The following is a 27,551-nucleotide window of genomic DNA, read 5'->3' as shown; positions in this document are numbered from 1 at the left end:
TAATTTTTTAAAAGAATGATGTGATAGTTTAGATTGATTTTAAAACAAATAATTCTTTGTCCCCCCCTCTGTCACTTGTAAATTGAATCTCAATTAGCAGGATAACTCTCTTATCCCACTCTTTTGTTTTGTGTTAGCAGGATGGCTGTGAATGTTTTAAAAATACTCCATATGCATGTTTGGAAAAGTATTATAAAAAGTTTCAGAAGTCTTTTGAACAATGGTTGGACTAAGAGAGTTGTTGCCTATGGAAGCTGGGTAAGCTTTGTTTTGTTAATTTTTTTACCCTCACAGCTTTGTTTTGGGAAAGTGAGTAGAAAAAAGCAGAAAGTGGAGTCTGACTTTGGGTCCCGTCTCCTTTGCATGCCTAACTCACTGAGACATCAGCAAGTTAAGCATGTAACGTGACTGTTGGATTGGGCCTCTTTGTTTAGCCTGTGTTCTTTGCCCAGCCTTTGACTCTGAAAATTCCCTTTTGATATAGAAAAAATTGTGTGTGTGTGTGTGTGTGTGTGTATATATATATCTCCATCCAAGTGCCTTTAGAGCACTGACTCCTGATTTTGCAGCTGGATTCATGTGAGCAGATCCTTGTGCCTGTCCAGAATCTCAGTGACATCAGCATCCGGATTTATTAGCTTGTATAAATAAGGGACTTTTCAGTGTAAAAGGGTGCAATGATTCCTATTCTAGATTAACTGTTTGTTATATTTGTCTAATCTTGTATCCTGAAGAGTCCTTAAATACCTTACAACTTACATATACATCTGATAGTCAGAACTAAAACCCATGAGTCCCACTTCTCAGTCCCTTGTTCCAGCAGCTTGTCCATTAAGCTTAATGTTCTGTGTGCAGGTTCTCTTTTCTGTGCTACTCCTTGTGATTTTTCTTTTTTAATTAAAGCATCTTTTTCTCTCTCCCCTCCCCAACAGATTTCTAGGCTTCCTCTTAAGTCCATGTGCCAGAGGTTGATGCCGGCAGCCCTGTTTGTCATCTTATTTTGGTGGACTGTCAGTTATGGATTGCAGAACTAATATAAAGAGTTGCAATAGGAGGTCATTGCTGGACATGGCCATTGTACTTAACACCCAGGAGGTGGCATTTAGTTTGTTTTTTAAAGTGTTGTTAATGAAATCCCTATTGTATTTAAAACCTAGGCTAGTGCTGGGTCACTGCTGTTTCATACTTTTTTTAAGAAAAATGTTTAAAATAACATGGGGTTGTTGCTGGATAACTGCCTGAACTGCTAGTTTTGAAATATGTAAGTTGAGGTGATTAAAGAGTCTGTTTCTGTCTCCTTTTTATGCAATATAAATTACCTATTACATAAAGTTCTCTTTTTAAAAAAAAAGATGTTGGTTTAGGGAAGGCAGAAGGAATGCTGGTCATCCTTTAACATTTACATTGTAAAACTTATAGCAAAGATTAAAATCGTAAAGATTTAATTAAAATGAAAATTGTTGCTTGAAATATTTTTCCAGAGTCATCTGTTTTACTTTTCAAAATGTGGAAGAGTATATATTGTTGTACAGTGGAAGATGGGACATTTTGTACTGTCTTAATATAACTAAGGTCTCAATTTGTCAGCTAAAACTAGCATATAGAATGACAATTCATTAGAAATAAGAAAGACAAGCTAGGCTAAGGGTAAGCAACTAAGCTATCTGAAGCTCTGCCTCGTTATCCTAGATCCAGTCATGCCTTGGATAGTCTTTTCCCAGTGGGTCTGCAAGGATTCCCTGGTGGGACAGGGAGAGGAATTAAGAGTTTTATATAGGCCAGTGCCTATGATCTTGGAGTGAAATCTTGGGCTCTGTAGAGGTCAGTGGCAAACTCTATAATTGCGTTCAGGTTAGCCAGGATTTTACCCTGCTGTGCCAGGTCCCCAAAATAAAAAAAATCATGTAAAGGGGTTAAGAAGAATCAACTCCTGGGAATTTCTTTTCAAATATATCCTAGTCTTTTGGAAGCCACAACTGTTTTGTGAGTTCAATGTATACTAAAAACCAATCCAGTTTAGCAAGTTTATTTTTGTTTTCTCCTTCTTTGCAATCAGAGCACAGGTGCCATTAAGGAAATTTTACTGAAATGAATAAAGAGAAGCATACTTACGGTATGGTGGCTGTTCAACCTTTGATCAGTCATTTGTTACTGTGGTTCACTGAAATTCTAAAATCTCAGTCTTTAAAGAAAGTTTACACAACCGGTGCAGAATATGAAAATTCAATTTTGTATCAGATTTCTAAGCATGCCAACTCTTCTCAGTCGAGTTCAGCCTAATGCTGTAAATTGTCTAAATGGATCTGGGATCAGTGAAATTTTGGTCCATAACCAAAAAAGTATGGAACATTTTGTTCAGGAACTGTTTGCTCTATCCATGTCTGCAGGAAGAGGATTTTGCAGTAAATCACGTAAAGAAAATATTTTAAAATAAATACTCAGTGGAAGATGAAAAAAATCCATATTGATTATGTTCTAAGTACTGTCTATATTAGATGAGTTCAACCTGCAATTTGACATGGTCTTCCTGGTTGAATAATTTTAGCAATATAAAAAGAATTGCATTACTTCCTGCTGGCTCCGCACAACTTGCATGGTAGCTGCTGTTTACACAGAAGCAGGAGTGTATAGAGGGGAAACCCGTGTTTTCTTTTTTGTGTGAAGACCGCAGCTAGAGTGAATGAATTTACAATTTTAAAACTATTGAACTACATGCATTCTGCTGCAATCACACTAATGGAGCAGCAGCAACAAGACCATTCTGTTGATTAGCAAGTGTGAACAATTAAAATTCACAGAAATTAGGAGAATATCTAATTAAACAGCCACGAGTGGCTGTGGTCAGATTCCAAAAATTATCAGACAATGGCTATTTTTAAGAAAAGCTTATTAGCAGCATTTTCAGGGGATAAACTCAAGTCATTTGAATCTTGAGTGCACCTTTTTGCATCCTGCTTGCCGTCTCCCCTGTGCTGAGGAACTGCACTAGTTTTGATTCCTGTTGTGCTCTGTCTCAGTGCAGGTGGAAGGATTGGAGCATACAACATTAGAAAATGTCAATTCGGCATCACAGATGTAAAATTCTTAGTTAAATATGAACGTCTTCCATTATTTTCCTATCCAGCAGAGAAAAATACTAAAACACACACTCTTCCTCCTCTTGTTTAGTCTTCCAGTAGAAATATGATATGGAATTGCCAAATACCTCTGGGCATCCTCTTGCCTGCTTTATCTAGGCATGCTTTTTGGAATATTTACAAAATGTGTCATGTCAGCCTAATTGATGGGGACAGAATTAAGAGTGCTGGCGCTGCTTGTTCTGTTTGTGGAAGTGCAGCAGTAAAAAAAAAAAAAACAAACCCACTTCTGAGAGAGTTGTCTCAACCATGGCTTGCTATGGGCTTCACTGATATTTGTCTGGTTTAAACCTACTTTACAGAAGATAGATATTAGACAAATCAGTGCTTTTTCCTCTGGTTTCTACTTCTCCCTGATTAAGCAGGAACTGCACGAGTGCAACATGCTCAAGCTGAAAACCGCACTTCAGTGTTCTGTCTCAGATCAGGTTGTATATTATGTTCTTGCTCTTTGCTTCTAGCATTGGGCACTTTTGCTAAGGAAGAATTTTACCATGCTTTCCCCTTGAACAACAGCGTTTTGTTCACGTTTAAGCCTGCAGCATAAACATACATAAATGCTCATTATGATACAAACTAATATTAAAAATTTGGCATTTCAGATTCCTGGAAAACTATTTAACAGAAAAAAAAGAAGTGGTGATAGGACTTTAGGTGGTACATCTAAGATGAGATTTGATACTATTTATGGTTTGGTTTATGAGCACAAAAGCACACTGTGCTATGCCCAGCTCTACCTGCTCTTATAAGCAGCCAGGGTGTTGAAGCACACAAGAATTCTCTAGTAAGAAAACAAACACACCATGCACAGCCACAAACAAGACTACTAGCCCAAATTTCCTCCATAATGGATGGCCTAGGGCAAAGTGGAGGTGATGTTTTTAACAATGATGCAGTCTACCTTTTTAGAAGAAATTATGGTTTTTCAGGACTAGGAGAAATTATTTAAGCTACGATTAGGAGAGGATAGTTTCCCTGGAACAAACAACACTACCGTCACTTGTCTTTCAGCTGCAATACAAAAGTTTGCTTTTAAAGTGCATTTGTAGGTAGAGACTGGTGTCCTTCCTTCCCCCTCTCATTAGGAAGATCTGGGTCACATGTAATAGATCTTATTTTAGAGGTGAAGGCATAGCATAGAAACATCACAAAAGAGATGACAGCAAGTAAAACTAGGTAGGACTCCTCACTTTGTTAGATTGTAAAAATTCTAACATTACATTTAGCATCTCAGAGACATGCCTAGTATGGCATGTAAGTCAACCTTTAGAAAACACATTTCCCCCCTCTTGACCTTTTCCAGCAAATCTATTACCCATCTAGTGATCCACTGCATATTTTACTGAATGCTTGCTGAAGCCATTCGTATCTAAACATTGAACTGACAGTCTACAATAGTAGATGATAAAGTGCAGAGAAGGGTTTTGTCTGCTTTATTACAGTTAATGTTTACATATGCCAAGAGTGGAATTTGTACTGAGAGGTCTGGGCAAAGACAGCAATTTCAGACCACAGAAATAACTTCTTAATTTACTCCAGTAATTCGATTGTGGGCTTACTATTTTCAATTAATTTTGCCTTTCAGAAGTATTGTTTATGCTTTGGCCACCATTTTCAGAGGACATGCTTTCCATGCTGATGACACTTGTTAAAGTGTTAATTAAATTTATTGACTGAACTCCCTTGAGGGAGTATGATTCTATTCCTGTTTTGTTTTACACACATCATATATTATATTTATTGTTATAGCACTCAGATGATGACTCATGTTGTTGTTTGTTTAACAACACTAACTGCACATTTGACAAAAAAGAAAAGAGGGTAATGATGTGATAGGATTTACAGCAGCAGCACTTGACCCAAGGTTTAGGAATCTGAAGTGCCTTCCTGAATCTGTGGGGGAGGTGTTGTTGAGCATGTTCTCAAGTAAAAAAAAAGCAACACTCTAGAATGCAGATAGAACCCAAAAAAAAAAAAAAAAAAAAAAAAATCAGGTAGCATGGTAGAAAATAAAAAAACAGGCTGCATTCAAACCAAGGCCCCACGGACTCCCAGTGGTAGCACAGTCTGACAGGCAGATACCGAGCAATGTGTGTCTGTACACAGTGTTCAGGAGGCCTGAGCAAAGTCCGTACTTTAGAAGAACACGAGACTCGGCGCTGTAAGTCTGTCCTCGGCTGGAACAGGCTGGCCCCTTATTAGTTATCAAGTGCATCTTCTGCCCAAACATCCGCATCGGTATGTGGGACACATAGTGTCTGCAGATGGTAGAGCTAGCAGACCCAGAGAGAGAGAAGGTGAAGGTAACAAGGCCCCAACCACCAACTCTCTCAAGGAATTAAGGTCATTTCTGGATTCTGTGGCTATATTTATCAAGAATCAAGAATTTTTCGCACATTCATGCATGCACTCACAGAGACACCCCCACAAATACAAATAAGAAAGAAGAAACTCACTCACCTCGCCATAAATACTTACAATGTATATTATAAATATAATAACTAAAAAAAAAAAAGTGAAAACTGTACACTTTTTTGTTTTTGTAATTGAAAATCAATATAAAACATGGAGCCTCTGGCCCTTTAAATCACTGCCCAAACCTGGCTGCCAGAGCCCTGGTGGGGATTTAAAGGGCCCAGTGCTCCAGCTGCTGTGGGGAGCCCTGGGCCCTTAAATCACCACCAGAGCTCTGGCAGCTGGGCTTGAGCGGTGATTTAAAGGGCCCAGGGCTCTCCGCTGCTTTACCGCGTTCTATCCAAATTCGTGTTATATTGGGTCACATTCTATCAGAGTAGGGGTGTATATACAAATACATATCGTGGGCAGAAGGTTGAAGGTTATTCAGGAACAGGTAGACACAGCAGCCCTCCAGAAATCAAACTTGTTTGATTTTTTTTTTTAAACTTTCAGAAACTTCAGTATTCAAAAGGGGAGGGCCCTATACTAGAAGCACTTCCTGTGACAAGAGAATATCCAGTAATTTCAAGTGTTGGCATGTTATCTGCTTGATCACTGCTTTTAGGTCTCCTAAAGAGTAAACTTTCTAAAGGGATAGAGCTGCTACAAAATGTTATTTAAGAGCTCTGTCTTGATTTCTGACTAAATCTACTGAGTGCCTTGAAACCCCATTCTGTTTCAGGACCACAAAGAATATCAAGTACATTGTAGAGGATTCTTTATTTGACTGTATTGGTTTCTATGCAACCACTGAGAAGAAAATAAGTAATGGCCTTTATTTTCCTGCATCTTTCTAGGTTTTTTTTAAATTTCATCCTTATCAATTTTTGGAGGGAGGGGTAAAACCCCCATCTGGCCCTCCAATCAGAGAAGTTGTGCTAGCAGAAAGCATGTTTAAATGCTGCATTTGTTAGTAAAGTTTCAACTGTAGCGTACACTGGCCATCTCCTATATTTGTGCAATCCTTTATCTTGTCGCCTAGAGGCACTACTTCCCCAGAGATCTCAGGTTAAATTATTTTAATTGCAGAACACCTGGTAGTCCATATAACCCCCAGTGCACAGTCCTTAAACCCTGCTCTTTCCAGCAGGAACCCGCACAGTCCATCTACCAGGAGATCATCCTCACCATACTTCAGTGTCTTCCATCATATGCAGGCTCCTTGTCCATCCTCTTCTATCCCTCTGCAAGCCATCCCAACCCTTCCAGCTAGAGTACAGCCCTGCTCTTCCTAGGAGGAACCTCCCAAAACTTGTATGCTGGGAGAGGATCTTTACCAGGGAAGCATTCCTTATTCCCGTTGGCCCTTTTGCTATGCCCATGCATCCAACTCTCTAGTACTAGATGTGTCAGCCGTATGTTTCCCTGCTGCTTCCCTGCCCTCAGCCCTCTCAAGCTCTTAGAGCTGTCTTAGGGCCAGGAGGCAACTCCCATTGCTGCTGTTGCTTCTGCCTCCAGCCCTAGCCTGAATGACACCAGCCAGTAAACACCTTAGCTATTCTCTTTACTTTCAACTTCTTCCAGGACCCACTTCTGGTTCTAAAAGCTGTCTTCTCCTAACTGACTCAGTCAGTCTGCTCTGATGCCCAACTGACCTTTTATAGCCCCTGGGTTGCTGCACTACCCTCTTAATTGGCTCAACTGTGAGCACCTGGACTGTAACAAGAGCACTGAGCCCAATTTAATTTAAGGGGCTACCTACCCATTTACAGCCTTTAACACTTGAATAATTTTACCATGGGAGGCAATGGGGTTTCGATCAGAAGAGCAATTGACTTTTCATTACCCTATATCTAACAGCTAATACAGAGTTGGAGCATGGAACAGCCCTCATGGAAGAAAAGAAAAAAATGTCTTAAGAGGAACAAGTTCTCTAAGCAAGTGAGCCAGTCCATCACAAGAAATACAAGCTATTGTGGAGGAGCACTGCCTTTCCCCAAGTATGCCAACAAAACCCCAAGGCCTCTCAAAAGTGGTGAGGGTGGGAATTGTGTTCAGGCATTCATTCCTTTGCACAGCTCTGTAACTCTCCTGTGGTATCTATGAATAACTATGCATGTGTTGAAGGAATGTCTGTGCAAACGCTGTGTTCCTTAGTTGACACATGTCCTGATTAATTAAACTATAAACCAGAGGACTTGGGGGTAAAGACTCTGGGGAAGGATCCATAAGTGATTTGGGAAGCCTCAGCAATGGACTTGGGTTTCAGCACAGTAGAGTCTCCTGTCCAAAGAATGGGTTTCAGACAGGAAGCCTGCACCAAGTGGGCCTAAGAATCCCAGAGCCAGAAATAGTGACTGGATGTTACTCAGACCCAGCCAGTTTAGATGCATGTGGGACCCAAAGTTTGGATCCAATTAACACAGCCTGGTAACCCTCTACTATAGGGACTCAGCTAGGTTGTGACAAGAACTTCTGAAAAACTGTTTTTAAACTCTTGCATTTTCATGGACTCCGATTAGTCACTTTATCTGCCCATGCCAGAATGAAAAGCAAGATGTAGCTACAGAAAGTCAAAAGGCTGATACCACCACCTTGCAGTCAGACCTCAGTACTGATTTAAATCTTCCTGTTCAGGGGCTTTTAGTAGTTCTGCCTTGGAAAAAGAGATGATGTCCTTAACCTTTGCTGCAACTGTTGCCACCTTTGGTAACAAGTCTTTTTGTCCTTCAAGAACAAATAAACTTTTTAATACCTCAATTTGTTTGACTTCAGTGGAGCATTTCTATTCTGCCTTTAATTACAAAGGCTTGCACAGCTTTTTTAATCTGATGGAAATACACGTATGGAGCTTTGAATTTTTTTAAATAAAGCACCTCTAGATGTTTGGGCTGAATATCCAGGATGTTGATTGTTTTAACAGTCTCAAATAGGTACCATGGAAATAGCTTGTCTTTACCCTCTTCTTCTCCCTAGTTCTGACTCAAGGCTCTGTCACAAGAGCCTCAGGGATAATTAACCCGAGGAGAATTATTTGTTCTTTCCTTTGAGGTTTTTTTTAAACCTACATTTTTTTCTGTGGGCAGTCTGGTAATGTCTGAGGAAGATAGCCACCAACATCTTTTCTTTAACAATAAGCTTCAGAGTCGTATTTCCCTGTGGCTATGAGTTTAGACTGAATCAGATGCAGCATCTGAGCTCAAAATAATAATCTTTTCTGATTTTGGATTACATTTAAAACTGCTAACAGATTTGTTGTTTGAGAGGACTGGATTCCACAGGGGAAGATGAATTCTTAAACACAATACACTTTATTTTAAATGAATACTTATTTGAAGCTGGATATTAATACATTGAGCAACAAGAAAATAATCTGTTTCATTTAAGGGCCTAATTCATCAACCGTTGGCTAGGAATGCTCCTTAGAGAACCTTGCTAGGATCAGTGAGTGGCACTGTATAATCCAATATACCTTAAGTACAACAATCATCCCATATAGTGGAATGCCATGCAGGGCTAGAGGGAAAGTAGAGCCTGCCTCCTTCGCTATGGAGGAAAACAGCCACCACATAACCTCTATGGGCACCTCCACTAGTTGGCTGAGTAGATGGAAAGGGGGCCCAAAGCACCATTATTTACCCACAGCGTTCAGAGCAAGCCTACCCCATATACAATGTAAGCCTGTAGTGGCACTGATGGGTGCAGAGGCTTCAGTGGGGCTGCTTCAGTTGTTTAATCTGAAGTGAAGGAACTTGCAGAAGAGGCCAGATAACACTGTTTATGCTCCAGCTGCACCTAGTATGGCATAGAGGACCAGTATGATCTGCTCATCAATTTAGCACACTCCAACCCACAAGCAGAATGGGAAGATCATCTTACCGTTGCTGCAGAGGGATCTAGCTCTCCTCCAGCACCTGAATTCCTCTCCTATTGCTGTGGCAAAACAACCAAGATCCTCTGTACAGGGCTGTAGCAGGGTGATGTACATAGAGCATTTTCTAGCACTAACCTTCCAACACTCCTTACCGCCCCTAGTCTAAGCGCAGGGGCAAGGAGAAGATGCAAAGATTGAGTAGTCATTTTTCTGCTTCCTTAAAAGAGGTTCAGAGGATCAACTTGGCCCAGTAAATAACTGGCTGAGCTGTATTATCTAAAAAAGTGCCACAGACTGGGAACTCAAGCCTACTATTTACATCTATCTGGTGGTAGAGAATTCTGGTAAAGCTTCTGATAGGGCTGGTAGTGGCTATAAGGTGAAAGGTCATATATGCCTCTGGCAACTTAGAAGAGGAAACCCTCTACAACCATCCAGGGCCAGTGGAACCATTTAGGTGACCTAGGCGGTCCCCTAGGGCGCTGGGATTTGGGGGGGGCGCCCTTTTCTTGGTCAGCAACTGTGGTGGCCGGATCTTCGACCGCCCTGGTTGCCGCCGGCATTTAGGCAGAGGCAGCTGGGGCAGTGGAGCGCAGGAAGTAAGGGGGGGCGGCGGCACGCAGGGGAACTCCCCGCCCCAGCTTACCCCTGCCCCGCCTCCTCCCCCAACACGCTGTGGCTGCTTCACTTCTCCCGCCTCCCAGGCTTGCTGCACCTAAGCTGATTGATGCCGCAAGCCTGTGAGGCGGGAGAAGTGAAGCAGCCATGGGGTGCTCATGCTTGTATGAGCAGGGTGAGCTGGGGTGTGGGGGGATGCCTCAGGGAAGAGGGTGGGGAGCTGCTGCAAGGGGGGCACCTCAGGGCGGGGCTGTCGCAGGGGGGAGAGGCGCACCTCAGGGAGGGGGCGCGGGGCGCAAGGTGGAAGTTTCGCCTAGGGCGCGAAACATCCTTGCACCGGCCCTGCAACCATCTTGAAACACAGTGAGCACAGAGGAAGGAAAACACTTCCTTCCACAGATGGACTGTGTAATTACTACACTGATAGCATTAATTCATGGAGGAAGAGCTTTATAAATAATTTATTAATAGTGCAACCTTAAGAAAATTGTATTTCTAATAATAATTTTCTAATTTATCTGATTCATAGAAAAAAAATTTTCCTGTAGAAACAAAATTTTTAAAAAGAGCATTTTGGTTATTTCTCCCACTGATTAGATACTTTATAAAACAAAACATAGTAGTGACTGAAAGCTGTTATAATCCAATAGTTTATCAAAATGAATTCTTGATCCTAATAAACAGAAGTCCACATAAGAAAATACTATTAAAGGGCCTGATTCTGCAACTAGATCCAAGCAAAAAGACCTTTGCATAGGGACAGAACCCTACTGACTTCAATTTGACTCCACATAGGTAAAAGGGCCTGCATGTGTGGATTTGCTAGCAGGACTGGGCCCAAATCTAATAGTAAACTGGCATCTTTGTTGTCTGTCTGAGAAATCACAGGCTGAACCTCAGAAGTGGTCCTTCCATGTGAAGTCTGACGCATGCTGGAACTGTAATATGTGGAAGGAAACCTTGCTTTGCAGTTGTGTGTGCTGAGCTCTTCTGGGGATAAGATAAAGAGGGGCCTTTAGTCTTCAGGGTTGTCGTATCTGCCTTTCAGGAGTAATAAAATCATTTAAAATTAAGCAGGGGAAAAAAAAAATCATGGATTTTCCTTCAAAACTACGTTTCCTCTGCTTCCTCATCGTCTGAAACATCAATATGTTTATAGAGCTTCCCGGCCTTTAAATTGCAGTTTCTGAGGATTGTGCCTAGTTGCTTCCCAGGCCCCACTTCATATGTATAAGGAAACTCCACTCCTTGTTTTCTTTCATATATAGCATGCATAGTCTGTTCCCACTTAACAGGTGAAACAAGTTGCTTTACTAACAAACGTTGAATGTGTTTTGAATGCATATATTTTTTGCTATCAACGTTCGAATAGACACAGATGAATGGTTTCTGAATCTCAATTGATTTTAGAACTTCAGCCAAAGGCTCTGTTGCTGGTTCCATGAGTCTTGTGTGAAAAGCACCACTGACTGGAAGCATTTTTGTTCGCTTAAAATAATATTTTCGGGAATTCTCCTGCAAGAATTCCAAAGCCTGTAAGAAAAAGAAAAAGCACTGATTAATACCACTTTGCCCTGAATTGTGTAAAGTAAATAATCTGATTTGTCTTTCAAAAACATACACTAAATTTATCCTCTCCCAGGGTCCTAAATCATGCAGTTCAGAGAAAAGTACTACTTGACCACAACATACGATTGGACATAGACTGCAGAAACCCAAACCATATACTTTGTTTTGACATGTTCACGTTGGCCAAAGTTGTGCCAATATTGTTAACCTTCCTACAGATCTATAGAATGGTAAACTATTATTAAAATGTGTTTAGATGTTTATTTTGAAGTAATACCTGCAAATGTCCTGCAAGGACTCTGCTATCTGGAAACAGGTAATTTGAAACTTCACACACAGGATTTTCTATACCCAATGATTTACAGTGTTCACGAGCTTCCAAGCAGGCAAAGTTGTAATTTGACTCACGTCGACCAATAACTGATAGCATCCCACTTGGGACAGCTTCTGATGCCTTTTGCATAGCTTCAGCACGCACTTTCACTGCATACAAGGCTAGAGATAGAACAAAAATTCTAAATAAACATAAACCTCAGAGAAAAATGGTTAAGTTTATTAAAATATGTTATATTGGAGACCAGTATTAGCAACCTTTCAAAAAAGATTAAAATAAATTGTGTATATCCCTCTTATATACATCTCTTTCTGTTTCAGAAGTCCAACAGTGCATGCTTCACAACATTTAATTCAAAATAGTTACATATAATTTACATTTCTCACTGTTTAGCGTCAGTAATCATATGTTCTCCTAAAAATCTGTAGGTTAGCATTTCTGAATTTGCTGAAAGCAAGTTTAAGGCAAAAACTAAAACATTTCACATTGTTTATTTATTTTCACAAATGATCAATTTAATTTTTTTTTTAAATATTAAGAATATAATCCTCTCGTAATGTATTAAATTACAAGTTTCCTAGGTTTATAATAAATTTAGTTTATTTATAACCAGTTATAATCCTCATCAATAATAAATCTAGGAAATGTTTTTTAGTGTCAACGTGAAACAATTTCTGTATGCTACAACCCAAATATCTAAAGTAACTATTTAAGCCAGCTTTAAGTGGAGGGTCCAATTCTGTTCTCACAACTTCATTCCAACTGGGAAAAATGTTTCATCCACATGCAACAAGCTGCAGGATCAAGCTTAAAATATGTTTCTTTTATGACTAAGTGTATATAATATGTAATCGTTTCTATTTAAATATGAAATATTGTATTAAGTAGTTTAAGCAGAAACTGAATTTAGAAATTTATATTCAGAAGGAAATGAGGTGAAGCAGCAAGGAAAAGTTGCCATAGAGGGGTGTTTTGGAAGGGTAGTACATGTGTGGAGGGAAATTAGAAATATTCCTTTAAGTACCTTCTGTATAATCTAAGGCTCCAGCGAACACCAGGGCTGCAAACTCTCCAACGCTGAACCCAGCAGCTGCAACACAGTTCTCAATAACCTGAATTAATAAAACAAATACAAACCAACAAATTAGACCACATCAGGATATCCTGAGAAAAACCAAAGCCCAAAATTTCAGAAGCAACCATGTCATTTTTGGGTGCCCAACTTTAAACACCTTGGGCCTGGTTTTTCAAGGTGCTAAGCACGTACAGTTCCCATGGACTTCAACTGCAGCTGAGGTCACTCAGCACTAGTAACAGGCACATCATGTTTTGAGTTGGACACTCAAAAAGAGAGACACCTAAAATGAGGTGTCACTTGGGAAGATTTAGGTTTACACGCGCAGAGTGGACTCATGGTGACACGATGGACCTGGATGAATGTCTCCTGTCAGTCCTCATCAGTGCCAGATTAACACCTTAGGCACTCCTAGGCACAGCATCTTCAACACCTCTCCCAGATCTCCAGATCTGTACCCATTCCTGCAGCCTGGTAAAAATGAGTGCGGGTGGGGGAGGGCAAGTGACAGAGGGAGGGGGATGGAGTAAATGGGGGCAGGGGCGCAGGGCAAGGGTGTTTGGGTTTGTGTGATTAGAGACAGTGGGCAACCCTAAGCACCGATGCCCCGTGGCATGTGCCTAATTGGAAACCTGGCCCTGGTCCACCCAACAGTGATGCAAACCGCGGTGGTCGAGACCTCTGGACACCAGCGCCTTGACCCCGCACCCTGCGATGGGCCTGGGCACGTTACAGTCGAGGAGGGTAGCGGGGGCTGGGCGCCCGCGCCCCCACCCCAGCCACTCACACTGGGCTGCTGGTGGTGGAGCTTCTCCACGGCGGCCAGGGAGGCGAGGAAGACGGCGGGCTGGCAGTGCAGCGTGCGGTCCAGCTCGGCCTGCGGCCCCCGCAGACAGAGCGAGAGCAGGTCGTAGCCCAGCACCTTCTCGGCCACCCGGAACATGTCCCTGACGTTGGGGTAGCGCAGCAGCCCCCGGCCCATCCCCACGAACTGGCTGCCCTGCCCGGGGAAGAGCAGCACGGTGCCCTCCTGGGGGGGCCGCCGCCGCGCCGCCGCCGGCTCCTCGTCCCCCACCGAGCTCTGCAGCAGCTCGGTCAGGTTCACGGCCCGGCCCCCGCCGGGCCCCGAGCTGCCCCCGCGCCCGGGGGCTCCGGGGAGCGCGGCGCGCGCTCGGCAGCCGCTCAGCAGCCGCCCCGCCGCGGCCCAGCTGCCCATAGCGGGTCCCGCGAGGGAGGCGAGGCCCAGTCAGGCCCACACCGAAGCCTGCGTTGCTACGGCAACCGGACTCGGCCCTGCTCGGCTGTGGCGGCCCCACATGGAGCCCCGGCGCGCGCCTGAGGCCGCTGGGAAAAGGCTTCCCCGCGCCTGGAAACAGGATGCGGCAGAAAGGTTCCGCCCAACGAAAAAGTCCCCCCGCCCCGTACACTATAACCAGCGGAGAGCCCCACCGCACACACCGGGAGCGTCCCCTCCCCCTGCCAAGGGCTGCCCCTCTCCATAACCACAACAGGGGCTGCCTTTCGCTCAGTCCCACCACCTCCTCCTCAGGCCCGTCAGTCTCCTACAACAGTGCTTCGGGGTGGGTGGGAGTCACAACTCCCGGCCCAGGCAATACAATAAAATAGAAATAGAGCTGAGGGATGCACTGTGAGCGCTGCTCTCCCAAAGTCCTGCTCCCAAATTGACAGCCCCCCTGACTTTTTCCAGACCATTTGTAAGCACTAGCTATAACACACCAAAGGCTCCCCACCCACCCTTCACTAAGGGCCATCCCTGACCTCGCTCTTAAACTGTTCCTGTAAATTATTTATTGGAGCAACCTGTTTACCAAATGACTGCAGAACCTTTACAACATGATTTATTAAAATTCATACTCAGGCTTCAGGCCAAGATGCAAACAGAGAGAGCCCTGTTGGAGGGGTTGCATAGTCTTGTTTTGGACAGAAACCACCATACCATGCTCATATGCTTGAGATCACTGAGTGGCTCTCGGTACTATTGACAACCAAGTGCCAATAGCATGCTATTAAGATGTCTAAGGAGTAAAGGGAGCTGCACTTTGTCCGAATCCACTCCTTCCTCTCGGATGTACCGAAAAGTGGATTGTAACTGCAAACCTTAACTCAGCTTAATGTAACAGTTTAGGCAAATCTTTTAGGTGGGTTCTGTACCAAAGACATTTACAAATTCAAACAGGCCTACTAAGAGATACATGGTTGCATACCTCATAAGCTAGGGGTTAAAGTAAGCAGACAAACTAAACAGCAAAGAGATCAGCCGGAATATGTTACATTCATATATATATATTTCCTGAGAAGAAAATGTAGCTGGACTTATATTCAAATAATTGATAGTCATTACTGAAAATGAATTCTGAAGAGAGCTGCTGTTTTGATTTTCATAATCCTCTGGGATATTCCTATCGTTGATAGGAAATGCAAGGTAGTTTCTTTTTCTTTCCCAAATATTTATTACATAAGCCTTAGGTGTTGTGCCCTTAATATTGGAGGAATTGGATGTGTCTTTTATTGGTGAACTAATGGTCTTCTTTTTTTATGTCTCCTAGGATACAGAGATGGAAATAGGCAGGGTCCACTTCAGATAGGCCAGCTAGTCTCTCTCAACTCCCTCTTCCCTTAATTGATAAATTGGGGTGTAGGGAAGGTACTGGATCTTGAGGGAGCAGTATCATCCACTAGGTGCTGGAACACCACGTGGAGATAAGTTGAGATTTACATGTGGGGAGTTGGAGGTTGCACACACAAAAGCACTTGTAATGTTTCACAAATGTTGTAAGTACCATTACAAGTACAGTGGATCTAAGAAAGTCTTCTACCCTCTGCAGCCTGCAATGGCTCAGTTTGAACCATTTTTGTGCTAGTCTAGACTGAAGTAAAGGTACTACATTATGAGTTCAAGTGATCCTCCAAGTGCAGGTGCATGATATTACTGCCCACCCCTAAGTGACAGCTTCATGCACTTGCTACCTACACCTCCCATACCAGTTCCATACAGACCCATCAGAAGTCCAGGTTGTACATGGCGGTCTTGGCTCAGACTGGCATCCTTCCCTTACGGCAAATCCTATTAAAAGTAAAACTTGTATATTTTTATTATTTTGACTTTTTAAAAAACTTGGTTTTGAAATAAAATTTCTCCCCATTTTTTTAAACCACCAGGTCTCCTCCATCTGAGACACAATATGAAGAGAGAACTAGGTCTGGAATAGTAGAATAGCTGCTGCCTGCTGCAATCTTCAGCCACAGCAGTCGCTGGAGGCAGTGCTGGGTGTCGACAAGCTGAACCCTTTTACCTCTGATAGCGTGGACACACTAAACTATTTCAGAAGCAAAGAGGCTCAGTAACTTAGACCATTTAACCTTGGAGCTATGCGATCCTTTAGGGTAGGCCACTCCTATGAGTGCGCTGAAATTTCAAACAGCAAACGTCTCTGCAAACTCCTCCACCTCCTCTCGCAGCGGGGCAGACTTGAGACAAACAACGACAACAAAAGCCTCCCAGTGAATAATGACTTCCCCAAACCACACACCCCTCTCCTTCTCCCCCACTGCGTGCTGGAGCTGGCAGGGCCGGGCCGGGCCGCGCCACCACCGAAGCAGCCAGCTCCGCCCCCGATTGCCATGCTGCTGCAACTACTACTCTTCCCGTGCGCGTAGGAGGGACAGGCCCGTTCAGGCCGCACCCCTGCTGGGTCCATAGAGCTGCGGCTCCGGGCTGAGCTTTCCTCTGCCTCGCCGAACTTCGGGCTGCAGCAGCAGGTGAGTCTCTCCCTGCCTCCCTGCCCATGAGTTTCTGCCGGAGACTCTTCAAGTCAGTGGCTCCGAATTAAGGCGCAGGGAGGCGGAAGCTGCTAATTTCAAAGGGAAGCAGCTCTCAGTAACCACAGTTGCAGCAGAGCAAGGGGAGGGTGTCACCTGTGCTAGTCGATCGGCCTGGCTGTAGCCGCAGGGGCGGAGGGAAATGGCACCTTGTTGTACCGCACCTCGTGGCCGATGAGACACGTAACAGCAAGACGGGTAAGGTTAGCTCCAGGGTGCCACACAGCGCTGGGAATAGCAACACGGAGGCTGTGTCTTCTGGTGTCACATATTGCAGCCAGCATCGGGACGGCAGTAACAGCCGCACCTTTTTTATGTGCGCTGCCTAGTAGTGAGAGAGAGCCAAGGAGTGGGATTCCTCGCCTCGACCCAGTCACTTAACCCTGGTTAGTTCATCTGTAAAACACAACCCTTGACTGCTTCATAGTAGAGCTGGGAGGCCTCTTTACCTGTGGATAAAGCACGTGGAGATTCTCAGATAAGGTACACCATAGATGGGGGGAGTTTAATTATTAGGAGCGCTACTTTATTTGGTCCATGTTAGCTTAGCTTGGTTATACAGGGTGAAAGAGAGAGCGCTGTTGTGATTCTACATGGAATTTAACATTTACCGTGTGTTTTCTGACCATCTTATGGGAACTGGAGGAGAGATCCTTACAATGTGTCTTGCCCCCACTCATTCCATTGGCAGGTGCAGACCATGCTGCTTAAATGCTGGGAGCAGTGTCCCTTTCAGGGAGGGGAAGGGTGTGTGTCCATGCTCTTACTTCCACACTATTCTCACAGCCCTCTTTGCAAGGGGATTCTCTCTCCTGTTCTTTGCCAACCCTGCAGTGTTGCCCTGCCTGTTATGTACCTTTCATTTTCCTGGTTACTGAGTTACAGACCCGAGATGGCTTCATTTCAGTGCTGGGTTAAATGATTCCTTATAGATACATAGTACAGTTTGAGGGACACTTTGATAATTATGAATAAAAATGCTATAAAATGTATGTTAATGCTCCTGTTAGATCAGCAATTAATTTATAGGGGCTTGCTGTCATTTGAAGTATTACAGTTACAATGTTCAGGAAAGTTTCCTTTTCTTTCCCTCTCATTTATTTTTATATGAACACAACAAGAAAACATTTGGGAAGGATTGCTGGTTCTAGCCAGTGGATGGGAAATACTGCTTAGTAACCTTCCCTTACGTAATACAAGTTTCCACTAGTGGAACTTGGATTGTAGCACCATGGTGGCAGAATATCTCCAGAAGGGGGTTTATAGCAGTGCAAATGCTCACTACTGTGGCACCTGGAGCTGCCAGCAAAGCACAGAAAGTGGGTGGTGTCACACAGGAAGAGGATGGGACCACGGGAGCCAGAATATTCACTGATTTAGCCTTTGGTGCTAAAACCCACAGTGGTTTTAAGCTGCCCTACTACTATGGAATCTCTGGGGCAATTTAGCTCCTGTGCCAACAGCAATGAATCAAGCCCTAGCTAGTAGACTGTTGCATGTGGTTTAACAAGAGTAACAGCGTTACTCCTCTTCCCTGTCCCAGTTCCTATCTCATTTGGCTTCATGGGGGCCTTGAATTCCAGCCTCTCATATTGTCAATATTTGCTTTTTACGGTTAGTTTGAGTATGATTTTAAACTAATGACATTTCCTCTCTAATACATCTCACTTCTTAAATTGCTGTATTTACTTCAAGCTTATTCTGCCTGTTACCTAGAGGGGAAAAAGGAGGATGCTTGTTTTTGCTCTCTTGATTGATTATATGTAATGAAATGGAGTGAATTCATGAAAGTCTAAAGTGAAACACATTTTAGTAAAGTGAGCACCAAATGGAGATATTACAAGGAAAAGAAGTGAAAGTATGCAAACCTGATTTGCACTTGTGTAATCATTTGGTGTTATGAAACATCAAACAGTGAGTCATTTCATAGAGCAGTTTAATAAAAGGAATTGGGTCATTTAACTCAGTAGAATGAAAATGAATCGGAATAGCAAGTAATACTGCTAGATCTTCTTCTCAGACCAAAGGGTCATTATGGGAAAATATTACTCTTCCTCCAGAACCCTCCTCCGTGGAATCACAGTCTTCCCCGCCATCTTATTCAACATCTAAGTGACGTCATTGGAGGAGTCAGTGAGACAACATGGGCTGAACTGACAACAGTATAGGGATACCACCCAGCCTTACACTTTTTTTTCCCATGAAATATAAACAGCATCTTCTCCCCTCTTTCTCAATGCTGAACTGAGATAAATTGGATGAAGAGCAAGTGGCTAAAGCTGAACCCAAGCCCTACTGAGACAATACTGGTGGGAAAAGGCAAATGCTTTGAGTAACTTGCTTCTCCTATAACATCCCCCATTATCAAGGGAATCTGCTCTCAGGTTGTTAAGTCAATCTGTAGCCTAGGGTTCCTTTTGGACTCCTCGCTGCTGTTAAATACCCAAATAGCCAGAGCAGCAAATGCTACCTATTTCTATTTGTGGCTGCCCAAAAGATTACACTTCATCCAATCAGACACAGATCTGGTGATTGTGATTCACATATTAATAACTGCCAGGCAGTGATTTCCCCAGGAATTGAAATGGGGTGTGTGTGGGGTATTGGAATGTTCGGGATGAGGGGGGGGCGATGAGGGTTGAGACTGTGAGGGCGAAGGTGGGCTGTATGGCACCCTAATAAAAACTGAAAAATGTTTCATGACCATTTTATTAGATTTAACTCATGTTTTAAAATCACAACAATTAAAGTTGGCTACTTAAGCCTACTATGAAGCACTACATCTACATCCTTCTTTGTTTCTTGTTGTAATTTTGAAGTCTTTGGTGTCTTCTTGTGTATCTGTTTTTTCCAGTCCTTCATGGTATGCTCATGATCAGGCAGAAGGCGACTTCTTTCAGAACACAAAATTCTATTCAATGAGGAAAAAGAATGCTCAGCTGTAGCTGTTGTGACTGGGAGTAGCAAGAGATGAATTCCTACTTCTTTCATCGCAGAAAACATAGCACAATGATTGGGTTGAACCAGTAGTGATGATCAAGAAGATGAAGTTAAATCTTCATTCATTCATTGTATGATATTCCACTCTGTGTTCAAAATTCTCTATTCTGTCCTGATCACATAGCAGCCCTATTGATAGTAGTGCCTCACTCCACTCAACTGTAGGTGTTTTATAAGACAAGCATCTGTAAAAGCTACGTAGAGGTTGAGTAGAATCCAGAAATCACTATTGTAGATTTGTAACAATTAAGTCTGTGTACTTTTTCAGCTGGCTTAACAAACACTTCTTGTCCTCTTCACTTAAGGAGTCAATATAAGTACCTTCATTAGTCAACCTCTGGACTGAAGTCTTTGCTTCTTCCAGTACATTTTCAATTGATATCTCTGATCCAAGGGTAGCTTCCATTGCTGGACAAAGATCTACTACTGTTGTAGCAGATGCCTGGATGACATTGTTTAATGACCCAAATGATTTCAACAGTAGATTTACAAGAAAGAATGGTGATAGTCTTCTCTGAACTTAGTAACAAAAGTAGTCCACTAGCCTCACTACTTATATCTGTCCTATCTTGGTGGATACTTTAACATTGGCCTCCAGTTTGTAGTGTGTGGTATCTATTGCTTAAATAGAAAGTATGATGCAACAGTCATGTTGGTTCACATAAACTGAGTTGTCTCTCCAGCATTCTTAACAGTCTCATTAAGTTCTTCTAAAATTGGCTTTGACAGTGACTGGCTTATAAGGTGTTCTGCATGTTGGTGCAGTCCAGAGGCATGGTGTTTTGCAGCCTTTTTATATAGATTGTCAGTATTGGCTTAGCTGATCGGTCTGGCAAACCAAGCTCCTCCACTTTTACTATATAAATCCATGATATGCCCACATCTTGAATACTGCATGCAGTTCTAGTCACCCCATCTCAAAAAAGATATATTGGAATTGGAAAAGGTACAGAGAAGGGCAACAAAAATGATTAGGGGTATGGAACAGATTCCATCTGGGGAGAGATTAAAAAGACTGGGGCTTTTCAGCTTGGAAAAGAGACAACTAAGAGGGGAGATGATAGAGGCTTATAAAATCTTGACTGGTGTGGAGAAAATGAATAAGGAAGTGTTATTTACCCCTTCACTTAACACAAGAACCAGGGGTCACCCAATGAAATTAATAGGCAGTAAGTTTAAAACAAACAAAAGGAAGTATTTCTTCACAAAACACACAGTCACCTGTGGAACTTTTTGCCAGGAATGTTGTGAAGGCCAAAATTATAACAGGGTTCAAAAAAGAACTAGATAGATATTGATGGATCTAACCTCCATGAACTTATTAGCCAGGATGGGCAGGGATCCAACACCATGCTCTGAGTGTCCCTAGCCTCTGTTCGCCAGAAGCTGGGAGTGGATGACAAGGGATGGATCACTCGATTCCCTGTTCTGTTAATTCCCTCTGAAGCACCTGGCATTGGCCACTGTCGGAAGACTGGCTGCTGGGCTAGATGGACCATTGGTGTGACTCAGTATGGCCATTTTTACATAAAAAATAATTATTATAATAAATTTTAGTACAGAAACTCCCCAAGATAATGACCTCTTGAGATAGTGATGATGTGAGATAATGACCTTGGCAAATAATGCATTTTAAAAATCTTGGCGTACAGTCACAACTCTAGCATTCTGGAGCAAAGTCACTAAAACATAGTCCAGTGCTCTGGACGCTGTTGTTTATGCCAGGATTCACTCTACCGCTTCGTCCCCAATGGCTCTGCACTGTCACCTGCTGCTGCCACCTGCCACTGTGACCTCTGTGAGTAGGTCTCTGGAGGTTTCACCAGCTCTCAGTGATTTCAGCTCTCAATGGGGGAACCTCACTGCTAGTGCAGGCTGGGTCGTCTCTTCCACAGAAACACTGTCCCACAGCAGGTCTAAGCACTTAAACCTGATTATCAGTGATTTCAGCTCTAGTGGTCACTTAACAAACCAAAAGACTTTCTGTGAAGCCTAATCAGATCTCTCTCTAAACAGGAGAGGGGCAGGTCAAATAGTGCATGTGACTCCTAGGCAGAGCCCACACCACCAAGCAAAACACCCATGTCCCATCCCCCCTCCCCAGTAAGATCTAGCATCTAAATCTCCTGCTTAGGGAGTCCTGTTCAGTTGAGGGTGACCAGTGCTTAATTTGTAATGAAAGAGGTGCCGAGGCTCAAGCAAGTTTGTTACTTTCATAACTGATGTGACAAGCCCAGAGGTCCCTGGGCTTTGAACTGCTGAGCTTAGAGGTGCCGGGGCTCAACCCTGGCAAGCCCTAGCACAGATTAAGCACGGAGGGAGACCCCCTCATTCAGTCAGGCTAAGTACAGTTCTGCTGCCCTTTACTCATAATAACATTTCATGACCCTCCACATTTAATACTTAAGTGATGTGACCCAACCCCAGCCAAAGTTGATCACTTGGGCAGCGTAGGTGAGTTCATGTAAATACAGTCTGGTCCTGAAGCCTTTTCACCCACCACTGGCTCATCACTAGCTGTCAGGGGAGAGCTCATTCATACCTTGTGTACACATCATAATTTGAAATTGTTAGGTAGGCCAAAATAGCTGAAACAAATGTGCCGACATTTCATAAATAACAGCTATACGAGGAAGCTAGTCTGTGTTCATACTTTTCAAACCCATTATGCTTTCTCACGTTCAAGTGTTTTCTCATATGCTGTGTATGCTTTTAAAGTGTGTATGAATGTTTCCATTTAAATTCAAATTTCCAACCAATGACTAAATTGGCAACACTGCATGTAACTGAGGGGGTGTGTGTTGGGGAAATTCGGGGGTGTGGGGGGGTGTCTAGGGAAATCCTTGCTGCCAGGTGTGAATAGTACAGCTCAAATCTAGGAATGAAGTATGTCCTGAAAGTGGACAGCTAGTACAAAATGTCACAGAAGTACATCTACTAAACCAGTGGTTCTCAACAAGGGTGTAGCCTGGGGGTACCCAGAGGTCTTCAAGGGGTATGTCAACTCATCTAGATATTTGCCTAGTTTTACAACAGGCTACATTAAAAAGCCCTAGTGAAGTCAGTACAAACTAAAATTTCATACAGACAATGACTTGTTTATACTGCTCTTTATACTATACACTGAAATGTAAGTACAATATTTATCTTCCAGTTGATTTATTTTATAATTAGATGGTAAAAATGGGAATAAGAATTTTTTCAGTAACAGTGTGATGTGACATTCTGTATTTTTATGTCTGATTTTGTCAATTTTAAGTGAGGGGAAATTTGGAGGTACTCAAGGCAAATCAGACTCTTGAAAGGGAGTCTGGAAAGGTTGAGAGCCTAGGCTTGATAGAATTTAAATTTATTGTAAATATTTTTTATAAATATCAATATTATCTAAGCTTTTTAAAATTTTACTGATTTAAATTTTGTTGTGCAAAATTATAGGTTTTCAGAGTTTGTTTTTATTGATTTAAATTTTTACAGTTGTAGAAAATTATGGGGAAGGTTCAGACAATTATTTAAATGAGAGATTAAAAAAGTTAAAGCATTATAACAGTTAACACAAATTGTCAATATCACATGTCCAAATATACAAAGTAAATATCATTAAATCAAAATCTAATAAGTTCTCAGACAGTATTTCTTACTTTATCTGTACATTTTGATAGAATTTTTTTTGTTGGTTTGTGTGTGCACAGTGAAATCGATGTTTAGTATACTACCAATAAAAATCTAATCCTTCCAAGCCATATTGCACACATTTTGTCCTTAGAGAAATACCACCAACTTAAATTTACAGTGCTATTTCCTTCTATTGTTACAGATAACATCTAAGGTTATTACAAGTGAAAGAAAACATTTCTCTAGATTTGTTTTTTTACTTTGTGTATTTTGACAACTTTCTTTGTTTAGTCAGTGTCTTGGTTTCTTCTGAGTTACGTTGCTGTAGTAGCCACTCCATAATTAAAACAAACTGGATTCTCAGTACAAACTATTCACTCTTCCAGCAAACACCTCAGAAAAAAAAAGCCACTCCCTCCTCACCCCTGAGATTTTGCATGCCATATCTCATTCCATGGTAGAATTTCTGGTTCTGTTTTTGGGTGGTTGTTTTTTGGAGAGGGAGTGAACAAGAAAAGCAGTTATGAAATTGTGATGTTGAAAAATATTCCCTGCTGTTGATATTCTGAAACTATTCCTAATGCTTTTTTTCTCTCCCAACTGCTCACATCCCCAAAATGGTGAGGCCTACAAACACCAAAACCATTTGTTTTGTTGGCCATGCTGCAAGAAGTGCCCTTTAGTGTTTTTAATTTTAGATGAGGGTAATGTTAGTGGCAAAATCTAAAGATGATCTGCTAGGGTATACATACCCAGCACAAAGATAGATAAAGAAGGGGTTAGCTAGTAGCTCACTAAAACAGGGATTAAAAGAGGAGGCAACAAAAGTCATTTTCTCTTTTGCTCATCTCCCTGAGCTGGAAGGTAACTGGGTCAGGAAACACCCAGGCTAGGAAGAAAGGGGAAGTGGGAAGCTCGCTTTTTGCTTCCACAGAAAGGCTAAACTGTTTACAAGAGACTTTTAAGTTAAGAACCACAGGCAATGGCTTCCAATTTTCCCCAGGGGTACTCAAACCTCGCTCAGCCCCAGGCCCCACTCCACCTGTTTCTGCCTGCCTCTTCCCTCCCCCATTGCACCCCATCCCTGCTCCTCCCCCTTCCTTCCAGCACCTCTTGCACACTGCTGAACAGCTGTTCCACAGCATGCAGGAGACACTGGGAGGGAGGGGCAGGAGTTGATAGACGGGGGCCACAGGTGGGCCGGAGGTAGGGGAGCTTGCCTGCCGGTGGGTGCTAAGCACCCACTAATTTTTTTTTCATGGGTGTTCCAGCCCTTGAGCACCTGCAGAGTCAGTGCCTATGTTAACTATTTACTTTTCCTTTGGGCTGAAGCGAACCATCCCTTCCTTTGTGGTTTGCTCCCTTTCTGCTGCCCCTCCCCCCCAGCCTCCACTCAAAGAGAAGGGGGAAGAGGCTGAAGAAAAACTTGAGTATAGCTTCCTATGTGTTAGACCATGGTGGAGAAACACCCTGCAAGGGACGTTTTGCCTTAAGTGGCAGAATGTTGTATTTTGTTTCTTTTTCCTTCTGGTTTCTGCTGCAATGACTGGGGTCACTGTAGTGCAGTTACCATGAGTACACAAAAGTTTAATTATTTTAACATGGTTTTTTAAAGTATAAACTGACCTGCTGCAGCCTAAGAGTGTGCTGCTGCAACTCGCTGAAGTGGGGGGATGGGTGAATGAGTAGGATCCTGGGAGAAATGCTGAGGGGCAGAAGTGCTGGTTGGGAAGACATGAGGAGGGACATAGAATCATAAAAATGTAGGGCTGGAAAGAGACCTTGAGAAGTCATCAAGTCCAGCCCCCCTGCGCAGAGGCAGGACCAAGTAAACCTAGACTATCCCTGATGATCGCATCCACTGTGTTCTTAAAAACCTTCAGTAATGGAGATTCCACAACCTCCTTCAGAAGCTTGTTCCAGAACCTTACTCCCCTTATATTTAGTAAGTTTTTCCTTATATCTAATCCAAATCTCCCGTGCTGCAGATTAGCTCATTGCTTTTTGTTCTACCTTCAGTGGACATGGAGAAGAATTGATATCAGTCCTCTTTAAAACAGCCTTTAACATATTTCAGGATTGTTATCAGGTCCCCCCCTCAGTCTTCTTTTCTTAAGACTAAATATTCAGGTTTTTTTAACCTTTCCTCACAGGTCAGGTTTTCTAAACTTTCTATCATTTTTCTTGTTCTTCTTAGGCCTCTCCCTGACTTGTCCACGTCTTTCCTAAACTGTGGCATCCAGAATGGGACACAGTACACCAGCTGAGGCCTCACCAGTATTGAGTAGAACAGGACAAATTCAACCTCCTGTGTGTTTCAAACTATACTAGCCTTTTTTCAGAACCGCATCACATTGAGTCATATTCCATTTGTGACCCCCTATAACTCCCAGATTCTTTTCAGCAGTACTACGACCTAGCCAGTTATTCCCTACTTTGTAGTTGTATATTTGAATTTCCCCTCCTAAGTGAAGTATTTTACACTTGTCTTCATTGAATTTAATCTTGTTGATTCCAGATTAATTCTCCAAGGTCATTTTGTATTCTAATCTTGTTCTCCAAAATGCTTGCAACCCCTTCCAGCTTGATGTCATCCACAAATTTTATAATGGCTCTCCCCTCTAAATCATAAGTAATAAAAGAAAATATTGACTAGAAGCAGATCCAGGATTGACCATAGTGGGACCCCAGTCCCATGTCCTCTCAGTTTGACAGTGAACAATTGATAACTACTCTTCGAGTACAGTCTTTCAGCCAGTTATTCAATACCTTATAGTAATTTCATCTAGACTACATTTCCCTACTTTGTTTATAAGAGGTCACGTGGGATTGTGTTAAAAGCCTTACAAAAATCAAGATATAACACCTCTACTGCTTCTCCCCAAAGACAATACCCCTGTCAAAGAAGGAAATTAGATTGGTTTCGCATAATTTGTTCTTGAGAAATCTACGCTTATAACCTTATTATCCTCTAAGAACTTACAAACTGAATGTTTAATAATTTGTTCTAGTAACTTTCCAGATATCTCAGTTAGGCTGACTGGTCTATAGTTGCTCAGGTCCTCTTTGTTCCCACTTATAAAGATAGGTCCTATGCTTGCCCTTCTCCAGTCCTTTGGGACCCACCCATTGAGTTCTCGAAGATACTTGCTAATGATTCCAAGCTTGCTTCAGCTAGTTCCTTAAGTACGTTAGGATGAATTTCATCAGGCCCTGGTGACTTGAATACATCTAACTTATTTAGATATTCTTTAACCTGCTCTTTTCCAATTTTGGCTTGTATTCCTTCCCTCTTGTTGTTAATATCAATTGTGTTTAGAATCTAATCACCATTAACCATTTTAGTGAAGATTGAAGCAAAATAGGCATTCAAAAACCTTAGCTTTTTTGATGTCATCAGTTATTAGCGCTCCTTCCTCGCTAAGTAGTCAACTTATACTTTGTCTTTCTCTTGCTCCTAATTTATTTAAAGACCCTTTTCTTATTGCTTTTTTGTCCCTTGCTAGGTGCAACTCATTTTGTGTCTTAGCCTTTCTGATTTTGTCCCTACCTGCTTGTGCTGTTCTTTTGTACTCCTCCTTAGCAATTTTTCCATGTTTTCACTTTTTGTAGGGTTCCTTTTTGGACTGGGACAGGGGATATGAAAGGGTAACATAGAGCCATGCTCCTGGTCTCAGAATGGGGAAGCTTTGGGAGAGCCTGGATAATGGTAGGGAACAGAGGATGAGGGATACGAGCTATAGGGGAACAAGGGCATAGAAGTACACATGAAAGGGGAGGTACAGGCAGAGGTGAAAGTAAGCCGGTGCGCCCCGGTACAGCATACCGGCAAGAGCTGGTGCACTCTACCGGGGCATATCTGCTTCCCCCGGCAGCCATTTAAAGGGCTTGGGGCCCCTTTAAATTGCTCAAAAAAACCACTGACTGGGCAGGATTTTTGCAGTTCCTTCTCAGCTGCATGAAACTAGTCCCTAGATTGCTGGGGTCGGGGGGGAGGACCCAAACACCTATCAAACATTTAAAGATTTTAACTCAAAAAAACATCCCTATAGCTAGTGAGAGCAAACACCTTGCACTTTCAAGAGTTCTGAAATT

At 42.6% G+C, this 27,551-nt stretch overlaps 2 protein-coding genes across 4 annotated transcripts in view; one reads left to right on the top strand and one right to left on the bottom strand.

Moving 5' to 3' along the window:
- Nucleotides 1-10,459: 10,459 nt before the first annotated feature.
- Nucleotides 10,460-14,375, bottom strand: MCAT (malonyl-CoA-acyl carrier protein transacylase). The gene is made up of 4 exons (XM_039542126.1): nt 13,792-14,375; nt 12,954-13,041; nt 11,873-12,090; nt 10,460-11,559 (listed from the first exon to the last, which is right to left on the bottom strand). The coding sequence occupies exons 1-4, from the start codon at nt 14,218-14,220 to the stop codon at nt 11,137-11,139; spliced, it is 1,158 nt and encodes a 385-aa protein (XP_039398060.1). The 5' UTR covers nt 14,221-14,375; the 3' UTR covers nt 10,460-11,136.
- Nucleotides 14,376-16,437: 2,062 nt separating this feature from the next.
- Nucleotides 16,438-27,551, top strand: part of TSPO (translocator protein) — a 31,521-nt gene continuing 20,407 nt past the window's right edge. Inside the window, exon 1 of one of the 3 annotated variants that reach the window (XM_039542150.1) lies at nt 16,438-16,784. The gene's annotated coding sequence lies outside the window, so the exon portion shown is untranslated. Of the gene's footprint in view, nt 16,785-16,864; nt 17,043-27,551 lie in introns of those variants that run through there. The other 2 variants (XM_039542139.1, XM_039542158.1) reach the window with 2 other exon arrangements.

The sequence above is a fragment of the Mauremys reevesii genome, linkage group 1 (genome assembly GCF_016161935.1).
Source record: "Mauremys reevesii isolate NIE-2019 linkage group 1, ASM1616193v1, whole genome shotgun sequence".
NCBI classification, from domain to species: Eukaryota; Metazoa; Chordata; order Testudines; family Geoemydidae; genus Mauremys; species Mauremys reevesii.
The sequence above is the reverse complement of the archived record's forward strand: the minus strand, read 5'-3'. Positions and strand labels throughout refer to the sequence as shown.